Source organism: Lepus europaeus, chromosome 9 (assembly GCF_033115175.1).
Source record: "Lepus europaeus isolate LE1 chromosome 9, mLepTim1.pri, whole genome shotgun sequence".
NCBI classification, from domain to species: domain Eukaryota; kingdom Metazoa; phylum Chordata; class Mammalia; order Lagomorpha; family Leporidae; genus Lepus; species Lepus europaeus.
Window position 1 is genome coordinate 25,511,538 of NC_084835.1, and position 12,313 is coordinate 25,523,850.

Here is a 12,313-nt window from a genome sequence, read left to right on the forward strand (position 1 = left end):
GTTCGTCTATTGTGTCCACTTTCAATTTTTATGTTTCCAGACAGGGCAAGTACAACCCAACAATGTGCATCTCAAAGAGACTCCACAGAACTGACTGCAAGTTTTAGGCCCAAAATGCAACATGGATTGGAGTATTAAAGAACTTTTCCTTTTAAGACTACATCTCAGCCGGCGCTGCAGCTCACTTGGCTAACCCTCCGCCTGTGGCGCCGGCACCCCAAGTCTAGTCCCGGTCGGGGCGCCGGATTCTGTCCCGGTTGCCCTTCTTCCAGTCCAGCTCTCTGTTGTGGCCCAGGAAGGCAGTGGAGGATGACCCAAGTGCTTAGGCCCTGCACCCGCGTGGGAGACCAGGAAGAAGCACCTGGCTCCTGGCTGCAGATTAGCGCAGTGCCGGCCGCAGCAGCCATTTGAGTGGTGAACCAACGGAAAAGGAACACCTTTCTCTATTTCTCTCTCACTAACTCTGCCTGTCAAATAAATAAGTAGAATAAAAATTTTTAAAAAAGACTACATCTTCTCACCTTGTATGGGGGTTGAGGGTGAACAAGAATGCCACCCTCAGTCCTCTGAAGTGACTGCTTCACTTGTTCCAATTTAATGGCCAGGTGAGCTTCAAAGTACTTGCGCAAGGCCATGCAGGTATGTTTCCCAGTTTGGCGGCTAGCAAATATTTCATCATCACTCAAAAGTGCACCTTGATCTTCCAAATTTAGAATCTCCAAAGTACTGATCTATTAACAAACAGAAAAAAAATTAGGAGGAACCAGTAGGAGGGGAAAATAAAATTTTAAAAAAGTGGTAAGTTTTCATGCTCAACAGGACTGACGAAGTATTTTTATGTTTACAGCCATATGAAAGCAAAACAGTAAACCCATTTCAAAAAGTGACAGAGCTTTTAATTATGTTGAAAGACATACAGGTATAAACCTGTGACTTTTAGAAAAGTTAAAATTATCCAGAGCAATTCCTCATACAGCTATAACCAAGGCAAGTCCAATGGCCAGAGTCCTCCAACCATTGAAGAGGAAGCAAAACTTGTGAATACAGGGAGGAAAGAAAGACTTTACACAAAGAGTAACAGCAAAACTCCTCCAATCAAAAGCTTCCTCTCTCCAAACAAGTGCTGCTAAAGGGCAGCCAAGACGAGCAATGCTCCTACTCACAAGTGCAAAGAAGCCACTGAAAGAACCTCACCAAGTTCACCAGCCGACGAAGACCATCATAGCGGTCAAAGAGCTCCAAGACAGCTCGAAATGAGAAACAAATTGAGAAAAACATGGTAGCATGGCAGCATCCTGAGGCATGAGAACACTCCATTAACCACAGGGTATAGTTTACCACATCAGATAGAACGTTGTGTGGATGCATGCAAACCTGCAAAAAGAGTGAAATAAAATAATATTTTAAACATTTTGGACAAAGAAGCCTTAGGAAAAGGACAAAAACTCACCATATAGTTATCTCTGCAGACTAAAAGGATCATTCCTAGTCAAGTCATTCTTGAAGGTTAAGTTATAATTTTAGAACATAATCCATTCCAAATCTGAAAACTATCTAAATAAATTCAAACTGTACTTACTGAGCTGTCAACAGGTATTTCAATCATTTAATGCTCTTGGTGATTGTGTCACAAAGGTACTGGATTCCCATTTAACATGAGAGACGTCCCTCAAAGTCATGAAAGTGGCTGGGTCTACTGATACAAAGTCTGCAAGTTTAGAATTAACTCTTTCACTCGCACACTCTGATGTTTACTGTGCATTAGCCAATGAGCTGTAAAGCACTCCTCAGGTCTGCCTAGTACTTTTTTCTGTATCTTAGCCATAATTAATTTTTTATGTACGAGTACACATACAGATTTCCTATTTTCAGAAGGCTACCTATCACTGTATAATGCTGAACTCAAGAAAAGAAAAAAATTAAAATAAAAATTGGATATCTTACTAATAAAGAAAGTGTAATTCAAGAAGAAATTGCCAGGGCAAGCACTGTGAACACCAGGTTAAGCCACCCCTGAGAATGCCTGCATCACACATCAAAATGCTTGATTCCAGGCCTAACTACTACACTTCCTCCAATCTGGCTTCCTGCTAACGCACCTGGGAAGCACTGGATGGCTCGAGTACTTGAGTTCCTGACACCCACAAGGTAGAGTCTGATGGAGCTCCTGGCTCCTGGCTTCAGTGGGACCCAGCCTAGCTATTGAGAACATTTAGGGAATTAACTAGCTGATAGGAAATGCAAACTATCTTTCTCTCCCTGCATCATTCTGCCTTTCAAATAAATAAAGCTTAAAAAAAAAAAAAGGAAGAAACTACCAGCTTCACTCTTCACCAGAAAAATATCAGGAAAATGTTCCAGGCATAGAAATGAAAACAGTTCCCTAGTGATGCTCAAGGGACCATCATTTTTCAAATGTATAATCCAATTACATTCTTTAAAAAACTCACTACATGGGGCTGGCGCTGTGACACAGCAGATTAAAGCCCCAGCCTGCAGTGCCAGCATCCCATATGGGTGCCAGTTCAAGTACCAGCTGCTCCACTTCCAATGCAGCTCCCTGCTCGTGTGCCTTGGAAGCTCCTGGTTCCTGGCTTCAAACAGGCTCAGCTCTGGCTGCTGCAGACATTTGGGAAGTGAACCAGCGGATGGAGGATGGATGGATGGATGGATCTCTCTCTCTCTCTACCTCTCTGTAACTCTTTCAAATAAGTAAAATAAATCTTAAAAAAAAACAAAAAAACCCTCACTACATATAAAAAGGATCTTAACTGGAAAAACAGCAGAACCAAATGGGGAATCACTTCAACCCTGAGAACAGTTCGGAAGATTTTATTATATCACAGACTGTTAATACATACAAGGCAGTCTATTGCTTTTACAATAGATTGATTCAAAGATATAAAATATTAACTCCACTGAATGACATCTGAAAAGTAGCTGTAGACTAATCTTAATGCCTGAGAACTGCCAAAAACTAAATAAAGTCCTTAGACTCCAATCCATCCTGTATTTTTCCATAGAATCAGAAAAAAACTAGACCACTGTCTATATAAAATTTTTGTATTTAGAATGCTTTGTGAAAATCATTCATGTACCTTGCTTCTTTCATTAGAACTTACTTCTTCAACTATACTTTTCTTCTTATCCAAAAGTTGTTCTGTGGATTCACCTTGTTTTTTAGTTTGCGAGACAAAGAACTCTCATTCCATTGGTTCACTCCTAAATGTCCACAACGGCTGGGGTCGGAGTTGGGTCTGGCCAGGAGCCAAGACACAGGGGACTCAATCCAGGTCTCTCATGTGGGTGGCAGAAACTCAATTACTTAAGCTGCCACCTGCTGCCTCCCAGGTTCTACACTAGCAGGAAGCTGGATAGGGAGCCAAGACTCCAAACTCAGGCACTCTAATGTGGAATAAAGGTATTCTAACCTGCAACTTATCAGCTAAGCCAAACATTCATTCCATAAACGTGTTCTTTTCTTTTAAATTTAAAAGGCAGAGGCCGGCGCCGTGGCTTACTTGATTAATCCTCTGCCTGTGGCGCCGGCATCCTATATGGGTGCCGGGTTCTAGTCCCGGTTGCTCCTCTTCCAGTCCAGCTCTCTACTCTGGCCCGGGAGGGCAGCGGAGGATGGCCCAAGTGCTTGGGCCCTGCACCCGCAGGGGAGACTGGGAGGAAGCACCCTGCTCCTGGCTTCGGATTGGCGCAGCACCGGCCATAGTGTCCATTTGAGGAGTGGACCAATGGGAGGAAGACCTTTCTCTCTGTCTCTCTGTCTATAACTCTCTTTCTAAATCTGCCTGGCAAAAAATTTAAAAAAAGGTGTTAAATTTGAAAGGCAGAGAGACAGAAACAAAGAAACAGATGGAGAGAGATCTTCAAGTACTGGAGCCATAATCTGCTGCCTCCAGAGGTGTGCATTAGCAGGAAGCTGCACTGAAAGCAGAACTGGGGTGGAACTTTGGTCCAGGGAATCAGGCTGCCACCTACAACACCAGCATCTCCCATATAAACGCTGATTTGAGTCCCAGCTATGATGCTTACAATCCAGCTCCCTGCTAATGAGCCTGTAAAAGCAGCAGAGATGGTCCAAGTGCTTGGCCTTTGCCACCCACACGGGAGACCTGAATGAAGCTTCTGGATCCTGGCTTCTGCCTGGCTCAGCCCCAGCCATTGTGGCCTTTTGGGAAGTGAACCAGCAGATGGAAAATCTCTCTGTAACCCTGACTATGAATGAAAGCAGAGTATCCAAGACTCAAACCAGTCACTCCAATGTGCAATACAGGTATCCCAAGTGGTGACTTAACCAAGGTACCAAATGCCTTTGTGAATGTACTTCTTTTAAAGAGACTATTCTCGGGCCGGTGCTGTGGTTTAGCAGGTAAAGCCACCACCTTCAGTGCTGGCACTCCACATGGGCACCAGTTTGAGTTCTGGCTGCTCCACTTCCAATCCAGCTCTCTGCTATGGCCTGGGAAAGCAGCAGAAGGTGACCCAAGTCCTTGGGCACCTGCATCCAGATGGGAAACCCAGAATAAGCTCCTGGCTCCAGATCCGCACAGCTCCCGCTGTTGCAGCCACCTGGGGAGTGAACCAGCATATGGAAGATCTATTTATCTCTCTCTCTCTCTGCCTCAGCCTCTCTGTAACTCTGTGTTTCAAATAAATAAATACATCTTTAAAAAAAAAAAAAAGGGAGAGAGACTATTTTCCACCCAGTCCCATTCCCATACTTCCAGCTGGACTGGACTTACTCTTTCCATGGCATCCTGGTTGTAAGACAAGTAATACAAGCACATGGATACACCAGTTGCAGCCATAGACGGTCGAGGAATTTCCAGCAATTTCTGTACTCCACCATGAGCAACAAATTCTGTGGCAAATTTGTTATGGAGCAGGAGAGATGCTAAGTGCTGAACAATAAGGACACAAGTTACCACCAAACAATCCAGAAAAAAAAAACTTACCTCTTGACACAATATTAAGCTGCTAAATGCAAGAGTTCTCTAAGTAGACAACTACCTCCTTACAAAAGAACAAAGCCAATATTGGTTAGACAAAAAGCATCTAACAATTAAGATTCCAACAGTTGCAAAGAAGGTAAAAAACAAGAAATGAAAAACACTGTTGTGATTTTATTAGTACATAGCTTCCCCAAATGAACTGCTGCTAACCCTCTCTATTATAATCAGCTCTATGTTCTAGCTTTGGGTCAGTTAATGAAACCTCAAAATTTGCCTTCTTTTAAATTGATTCTCAATATATTTCCAAAGAACAATCTTGAGCAAATTTCTCAAAACTAGTAAACTTTAAAAACTAATCAATGCATTTTAAATATATCTTTAAAAGTTTTCTATGTTTTGCTAACTTCCCATTTAATTCCCATTAGTTTCTTTGGGTGGACCTAATCTCCTGCACCATTTTAATGTATAACACAAAATGACTCTGAACCCAGGCCAATGAGGACAGGCCCCCAGGAGAGCTAGAGCCATTCTTCCTGTGTCCCATGCCAAGGTGTCTTCCAAGGACAAACAACAAAGATTTGCAATCACATGGTTTGATAACCATACAGATCTCTCCAACTTCAATGGCAAAAACAGCAGGTAAATACCCTCTTTAGAATTTCTCTCTAAACCCATACTCTGGCTAATCCTCATACACAATTCATGTCCCTTCCCTCGTATTTTTTTGGTCTAACATAGCCTTTTACTCTTTGACCTAGTCCTTCCCCAAGAAGCAGCTAAACCAATTATGCCTGACCTCCTTCAAATTTAAGATTTCTGGGGTATCAAAGACATATTTCCTCATTTCTATTGCATTTCAATAAATTCTAGAACTGTACTGTTCAGTGCAGTAGTCAACACATGTGACTAATTTCACTAACAGTAATTAAAATTAAATAAAAAGTTCAAATGCACTAGCTACATTTCAGGTACTTCAAAGTCACATATGGCTTAGAAGCTACTGTACCGGGGTTGGCACTGTGGCATAAGTTAAGCCTCTGCCTGCAGTGTCCACATCCCCTCTAGGCACCAGTTTGAATCCCAACTCCTCCACTTCCAATCCAGCTTTCTGCTGATACACTTTGAAAGCAGTGGAGGATGGCCTGAGTGCTTGGGCCCCCGCACCTACATGGGAGACTTGGAAGAAATTCTTGGCTCCCAGGGTTGGCCTGGCCCAACCCTGGCTGTTGCAGCCATTTGGGGAGTGAACCAGCAGATAGAAATAGCTCTCTTTCTCTCTCACACTCTACTTTCCAAATAAAGAAACCTTAAAAGATCCAGTGAGAGCATTATCTCTCCTATGAAGTCTTCTCTGCAAACTATCATGTCTCAGGAAGAGAAGACCACTCCCTTCTTTTATCATAACACGGGTAACACTGAAAAGAAATTACAGGCTTACATGTCTGCCTTAACCAAACCATAAAGGTTTGTAAAGATTTCCTTGCTTGCTTGCTACTTCCCTCCTTCCCTCTTTCCCTTCCTTCCTTCCTTCCTCAGCCTCTTTGCATCTCTAAAATTTGAACACAGTACTTGGCCTATAAAAGGCACTCAATAACGTTTACCAAGTTAGGAGCAGGCACTGAGACACAATGGGTGAAGCTACCACTTGCAACACCAGCATCCCAAATCAATACTTTGTAAGAAAGCATGTATTGTAAATGATACTGTCAATGTATGTTATGACACCATTATTTTCTTTTGGACTGTTGTTCGTGTTATATATCTTAAGGAGCAATATTAATGACTCACATTTCAATAGTGCCTTGTTCAATAGCTACCTGTTGGGCAGAACTATCTGAGAGTCACAATATTATTTATCAGCTTATTTCTCTCAATTCTCTGTTGATAAGCTAGATTTAGCTGTCTTCCCACGTTTAGCCCCTTTGCAACCTACAAAATCATTTGCCCTTCCTGAGTTTGGGTGCCCCTATTTCTTTATTAATTTCCTGGTTTATATTGTTTTCTCTGGATACTCTAACATTGTACAATACACATATAGTTAAAAATTTAGAAGAAGTGTTGTATGCTCTATGTATATGTAATTTTCCATTTCTATTCAGCAATAATGGAAGCCACTCCTAGGTCTAGACTTCCTTTGTACCTCAACATTCAACCCTCTAGGGTTGACCCCTAAATTCCCATGCAGACACTCAATAAGCCTCATCACTTCTATCTAAATGAGAATCTGCTCTATTCTGACACATCTAGCAACAGAAATGCCCTCAGCAATAAAAACCAGGGATGCTATATTCCAAAACACTTAAGTGCTTCTCTGTCAATAAAATATTCAATGAATGAAAATTTTAAGAACTTTACCTTGAGGGCCTCAAACGTAAGCAGGACATCATTAGTCTGTTTCAGGTCAATATAGAACATCATCAACTCTCGTGATCCAAGTTGCATGAATATGGGAAGTAACTGAAATGAAAACCAAAACCAAGCCTCAAATTTTGACTTGATTTTTACTTATTTCCTATTCCCTTATGACAAAGGAGGATTAAAGAAATGAAACATCTCACCCCTTCTCCCCTTCTACCTTATGAAGAACAACATATAAGCCCATTTTGGTCAAACAGATCTTAGCAGAAGTGATCTGCAAAATACTTTACCAGTTTGAAGCAGAGACTTTTCTGTGTAGAGTAAGAACATATTAATGTATAAAATATACTAGAAATAAAGTAGTCCTGAAGTGAGAACAGCACTGTTCCCAATTAGCTTACCTCCTGATACTCTCCTAGAGGGGTCAAATACTGAAGAATGAGGCGCTGCTCAATAGCAGGAGTCATAGGATAAAGGGTGTAATTGGTGCCAATCACCCAGGGGGACATTTCTGACCAGCTGCTATTAGACAGCTCAACAAACACGCGATCTGGATCTGAAGAGGAGAACCCCAACTTCTGCTTGGCTTTCCTAAAGCTCTCTCTGTCACCCTGTTTTGCTGACTTGTTTTTCTTCAGTCCTCCTTCCTCAGGTTTGGTTACTGAATTCACTCTGCTACTGGTCTTGTGGCTTGAATCAAGATGAAAGGAGATCTCGACGTCTCCAGAAGCTTCCTCTTGTTCTCCATCCACTGCATCTCCCGTCATGTCACCATAGTCCATATCCACAGCTTCCTCATCCAGAGGCAGAAGGGGCTCAGAAGAGAGCTTCCGTGGGCTGGGACGTTTGCTTTCTAGCCGCAAAGCCACCTCCTGAAGCTGTAGCTCCCTCAACCTTCGAAGCACTATAGCCACCTATCAGCAGATACAGAATAAAGAGTTATTTCTCAAGTATCTTCACATAAGTGACTCAATAATAATTCTTATTTCCACTTAAGGAGAAGTAGATACTCATGCATTAGTCCAGTGTCTAGTATTAGATTTGATAAATATACTGACTTGAGTTATATAATTTGATGAAATAAACAGCAGCCTCAAAGTTCTGCTCCCATAAAATCTTGCAGAAAACCTAAATCAGGGCCAGTGCTGTGGCTCACTTGGTTAATCCTCCGCCTGCAGCGCCGGCATCCCATGTGGGCGCCGGGTTCTAGTCCCAGTTGCTCCTTTTCTAGTCCGGCTCTCTGCTGTGGCCCGGGAGGGCAGCGGAGGATGGCCCAAGTGCTTGGGCTCCTGCACCCGCATGGGAGACCAGGAAGAAGCACCTGGCTCCTGGCTTCAGACTGGCACAGCGCTGGCCATAGCGGCCATTTGGGGAGTGAACCAATGGAAGGAAGACCTTTCTCTCTGTCTAACTCTACCTGTCAAATTAAAAAAAAAAAAAAAAAAACTGAACTCGAAGATTTATATGCAAAACACATCATTCATAAATCCACCTATCACAAATGATCTCTTTGGGTCAAGTAGGGCTGCACCATCACATCTGAGGAGGCAGAAACTAGATACAGTCATGCTTTTTAAAAAGTTTCTTTGAAAATCGAACATGAGGGTTTCCCAAACTTTCAGCTACTGTACGTTGTATTCTGTTTAATATTGTCATCTAAAATGTACATAATTACAAAATCTATTTTTCAGGTTCACTTTTTTTCTCTCTTAAGTAATTACTTTTTGGGTCAACCCTAAAAGCTGGTATCATGCTTAGTTGTAAAAAGAGAGGCATGTCTTCAATTTTTGAACTAGTTTAAGAACAAATTAGAGGGGCTGGCATTGTGGCAAAGCAGGTTAAAGCCCTGGCCTGAAGCATCGGCATCCTATATGGGCGCCAGTTCTAGTCCTGGCTGTTCCTCTTCCGATCCAGCTCTCTGCTATGGCCTGGGAAAGCAGTAGAAGATGGCCCAAGTCCTGCATGGGAGACCCAGAGGAGGCTCCTGGCTCCTGGCTTCAGGTCAGCACAGCTCCGGCCGTTGCAGCCATCTGGGGAGTGAACCAGTGGGTGAAGACCTCTCTCTCTCTGTCTCTACCTCTCTCTGCAACTCTTTCAAATAAATTTTTAAAAAATCTTAAAAAAAAATTAGAATGGAAAATGAACAGAAAGGCAAGCAGAAGGTTATATAGTCAAGTTTAGTAAAATGCTCACAATCAATTTAGCTAGTATATAAACAACTGTTCACTGCAAAATTCAACTTTGCTGTGAGAGAGTATTTCAAACATTTGTAAGGTAAGTTTAGGGGCCGGTGCCATGGCGTAGTGGGTAAGCTGCCACCTGCAGTGCTGACATCCCTTATGAGCACCGGCTGAAGTCCCGGCTGCTCCACTTCTGATCCAGCTCTCTGCTTCCTGGGAAAGCAGTACAAGACAGCCCAAGTCCTTGGGCCCCTGCACTCGTGTGGGAGATCTGGAAGAAGCTCCTGGTCCTGGTTTTGGATCGGCACAGCTCCGGACACTGCAGCCATCTGGGAAGTAAACCAGCAGATGGAAGACCTCTTTCTCTGTCTCTGCCTGTTTGTAACTCTGCCTTTCAAATATATAAATAAATCTTTTAAAAGAGCTAAGTTTATTTGTAAAATATTTTGAAATCATATATACATGTCATCTTCAAAAAGTTCATGGAAAACATATTATAGAAAAACTATGCATGGGTTTAAGTTTTTTTATTTGTTTTTTTTGTTTGTTTTGTTTTTTAAGATTTTACTTATTTGAAAGACAGAGTTATAGAAAGAGGTAGAGCCAGAGAGAGAGGTCTTCTATTTCACTGGTTCACTCCCCAAATGATCACAACAGCCAGAGCTGAGCTAATCCAAAAAGCCAGGAGCCAGGAGCCTCCTCCAAGTCTCCCACGCACGTGAAGGGGTCAAAGACTTGGGCCATCTTCTAATGCTTTCCCAGGTCATAGCAGAGAGCTGGATCAGAAGAGTATCAACCGGGACTTGAACCAGCGCCCATAGGGGATGCTGGCGCTGCAGACTGGGGCTTTAACCCACTGTGCCACAGCACCAGGCCCTAGGTTTTTTTTTAAACTGAGAAAAATTTCTCTCTTTTTGAAAATATTTATTCAAGAGCACCTCCTAACAGTCCAGAAGAATATGTCCTCAGTGGCTGATCAGCCTCTGGGGCCCATCTGACAGAGATAGAGAGTGGAGCACTCCCATTCATTGGTTCACTAACCAAAAGTCCACAATGGCTGGGACTGGGCCAGGGTTGAAGCCAGGAACTCAATACAGTTCTCCCACATGGATGGCAGAAACTTAATTACTTGAACCATTATCAGTGTCTCCCAAGGTTTATGTTAGCAGTAAGCTAGAGTCAGGAGCCAGAGCCATGCATCAAACCCAGGTACTCCAATATGGAATGCTGGATTCTTAACTGCTAGGCTCCACACCAAGTATCTTTTAATTCCACTTTCCAGGAATTTTTAAGTGCTCTTGTTTATTAAAAAATTTATTGCACAAATGCTGAAGAGGATAATATTCTTCATTTGATATAAAATGTCATGATCCTTCAGCCAACATTATGGAGCAACAGGTAAAGCCGCCACCTGCAATGCGACCACCCCATATTGGAGCACCTATTTTGAGCCCCAGCTGGTCTACTTACAACCCAGCTTCCTGCTAATGTGCCTGGAAAGGCAGTCAAAGATGGCACAAGAACGTAGGTCCCTGGCCCTGATATCGGAGACCCAGATAAAGTTCCTGGATCCTGGCTTCAGCTCTGCCCAGACCTGGCAGTTGTAGCCATTTGAGGAGTGGAAAGGTATCTATCTTTGTCTGTCTGTCTGTCTCTCTCTCTTCCCCCTTACCCCTGCCTTTCAAATAAATAAGTAAATCTTAAAAATTAAAAAAATCCTTGAAAAGATAAAAAATAGCGGCCAGCGCCATGGCTCAACAGGCTAATCCTCCGCCTTGCAGCGCCATCATACCGGGTTCTAGTCCTGGTTGGGGCGCCAGATTCTATCCCGGTTGCCCCTCTTCCAGGCCAGCTCTCTGCTGTGGCCTGGGAAGGCAGTGGAGGATGGCCCAAGTCCTTGGGCCCTGCACCCACATGGGGAGACCAGGAGAAGCACCTGGCTCCTGGCTTTGTATCAGCGCGATGCGCCGGCTGCAGCGGCCATTGGAGGGTGAACCAATGGCAAAAAGGAAGACTTTTCTCTCTATCTCTCTCTCACTATCCACTCTGCCTGTCAAAAAAATAAAAAAATAAAAAAAAAAACTCTTATAGCAAGTAATCTTGAAATACAGAAGCTATAAGTTATATTCGAGTACTAGGTAGAATCTACAACTTCAGATTCAAGTAGCAAGAAAGAACTCATGCATACACTCTCATATTATAGAAAAATTCGTTCTAAGATGGTCCTTACCAATTGTGAATTTTCATCCCTGTAGTTGGCAGCAATGTCTTGATTTTCCATAGCACCTCCTAACAGTCCAGTAGAATATGTCCTCAATGGCTGATCAGCCTCTCGGGCCCATTTGAAAAGATTCTCAACAATTCCTTCCTATAGTAAAGGAAATTAATAGTACAATTCTGGAAAAGCTCATTTTCATAATTAAAGACATAAACAAAAATTTCAATCTTGCGGGAAAAAAATGTTAATAAATAATTTTAATGCTGTTTCTAAGAGTAAAAAATGCCATTAAGAGTCAACAATATGTGACTTATTTAAATAAAATATTTGCATCTGTGCAACAGAATTCAAATTAGTCAATAAAACTCAAGTTAACAATCAACTATTCCCCAGAATATTTTAGACATCAACTCCCAAAAGGTTCCATGATGAATGAGGGAGCAACTAAAAGTATCCTTTAAGTTTACAATACATAAGTAAAATACTTATGCTGAGAAGTCCTCCATCAAAGAAATATTTAACTGCATATATCCCAAACTTTTTCATTAGCTCTTATTATAAAATACAATACAAACAAACATGCATGGTCC

General features: G+C 42.3%; 1 protein-coding gene across 1 annotated transcript in view; it reads right to left on the minus strand.

Annotated features, from left to right (window-relative positions):
• The window catches only part of DCAF1 (DDB1 and CUL4 associated factor 1), an 84,661-nt gene that overhangs the window by 33,940 nt on the left and 38,408 nt on the right, over window positions 1-12,313 (minus strand). The window contains exons 6-11 of the mRNA XM_062200990.1: window positions 11,736-11,873; window positions 7,727-8,239; window positions 7,323-7,424; window positions 4,758-4,916; window positions 1,195-1,374; window positions 522-731 (exon numbers count right to left, since the gene is read on the minus strand). Coding sequence (XP_062056974.1) covers window positions 522-731; window positions 1,195-1,374; window positions 4,758-4,916; window positions 7,323-7,424; window positions 7,727-8,239; window positions 11,736-11,873 — 1,302 coding nt within the window. The remainder of the gene's footprint in view (window positions 1-521; window positions 732-1,194; window positions 1,375-4,757; window positions 4,917-7,322; window positions 7,425-7,726; window positions 8,240-11,735; window positions 11,874-12,313) is intronic.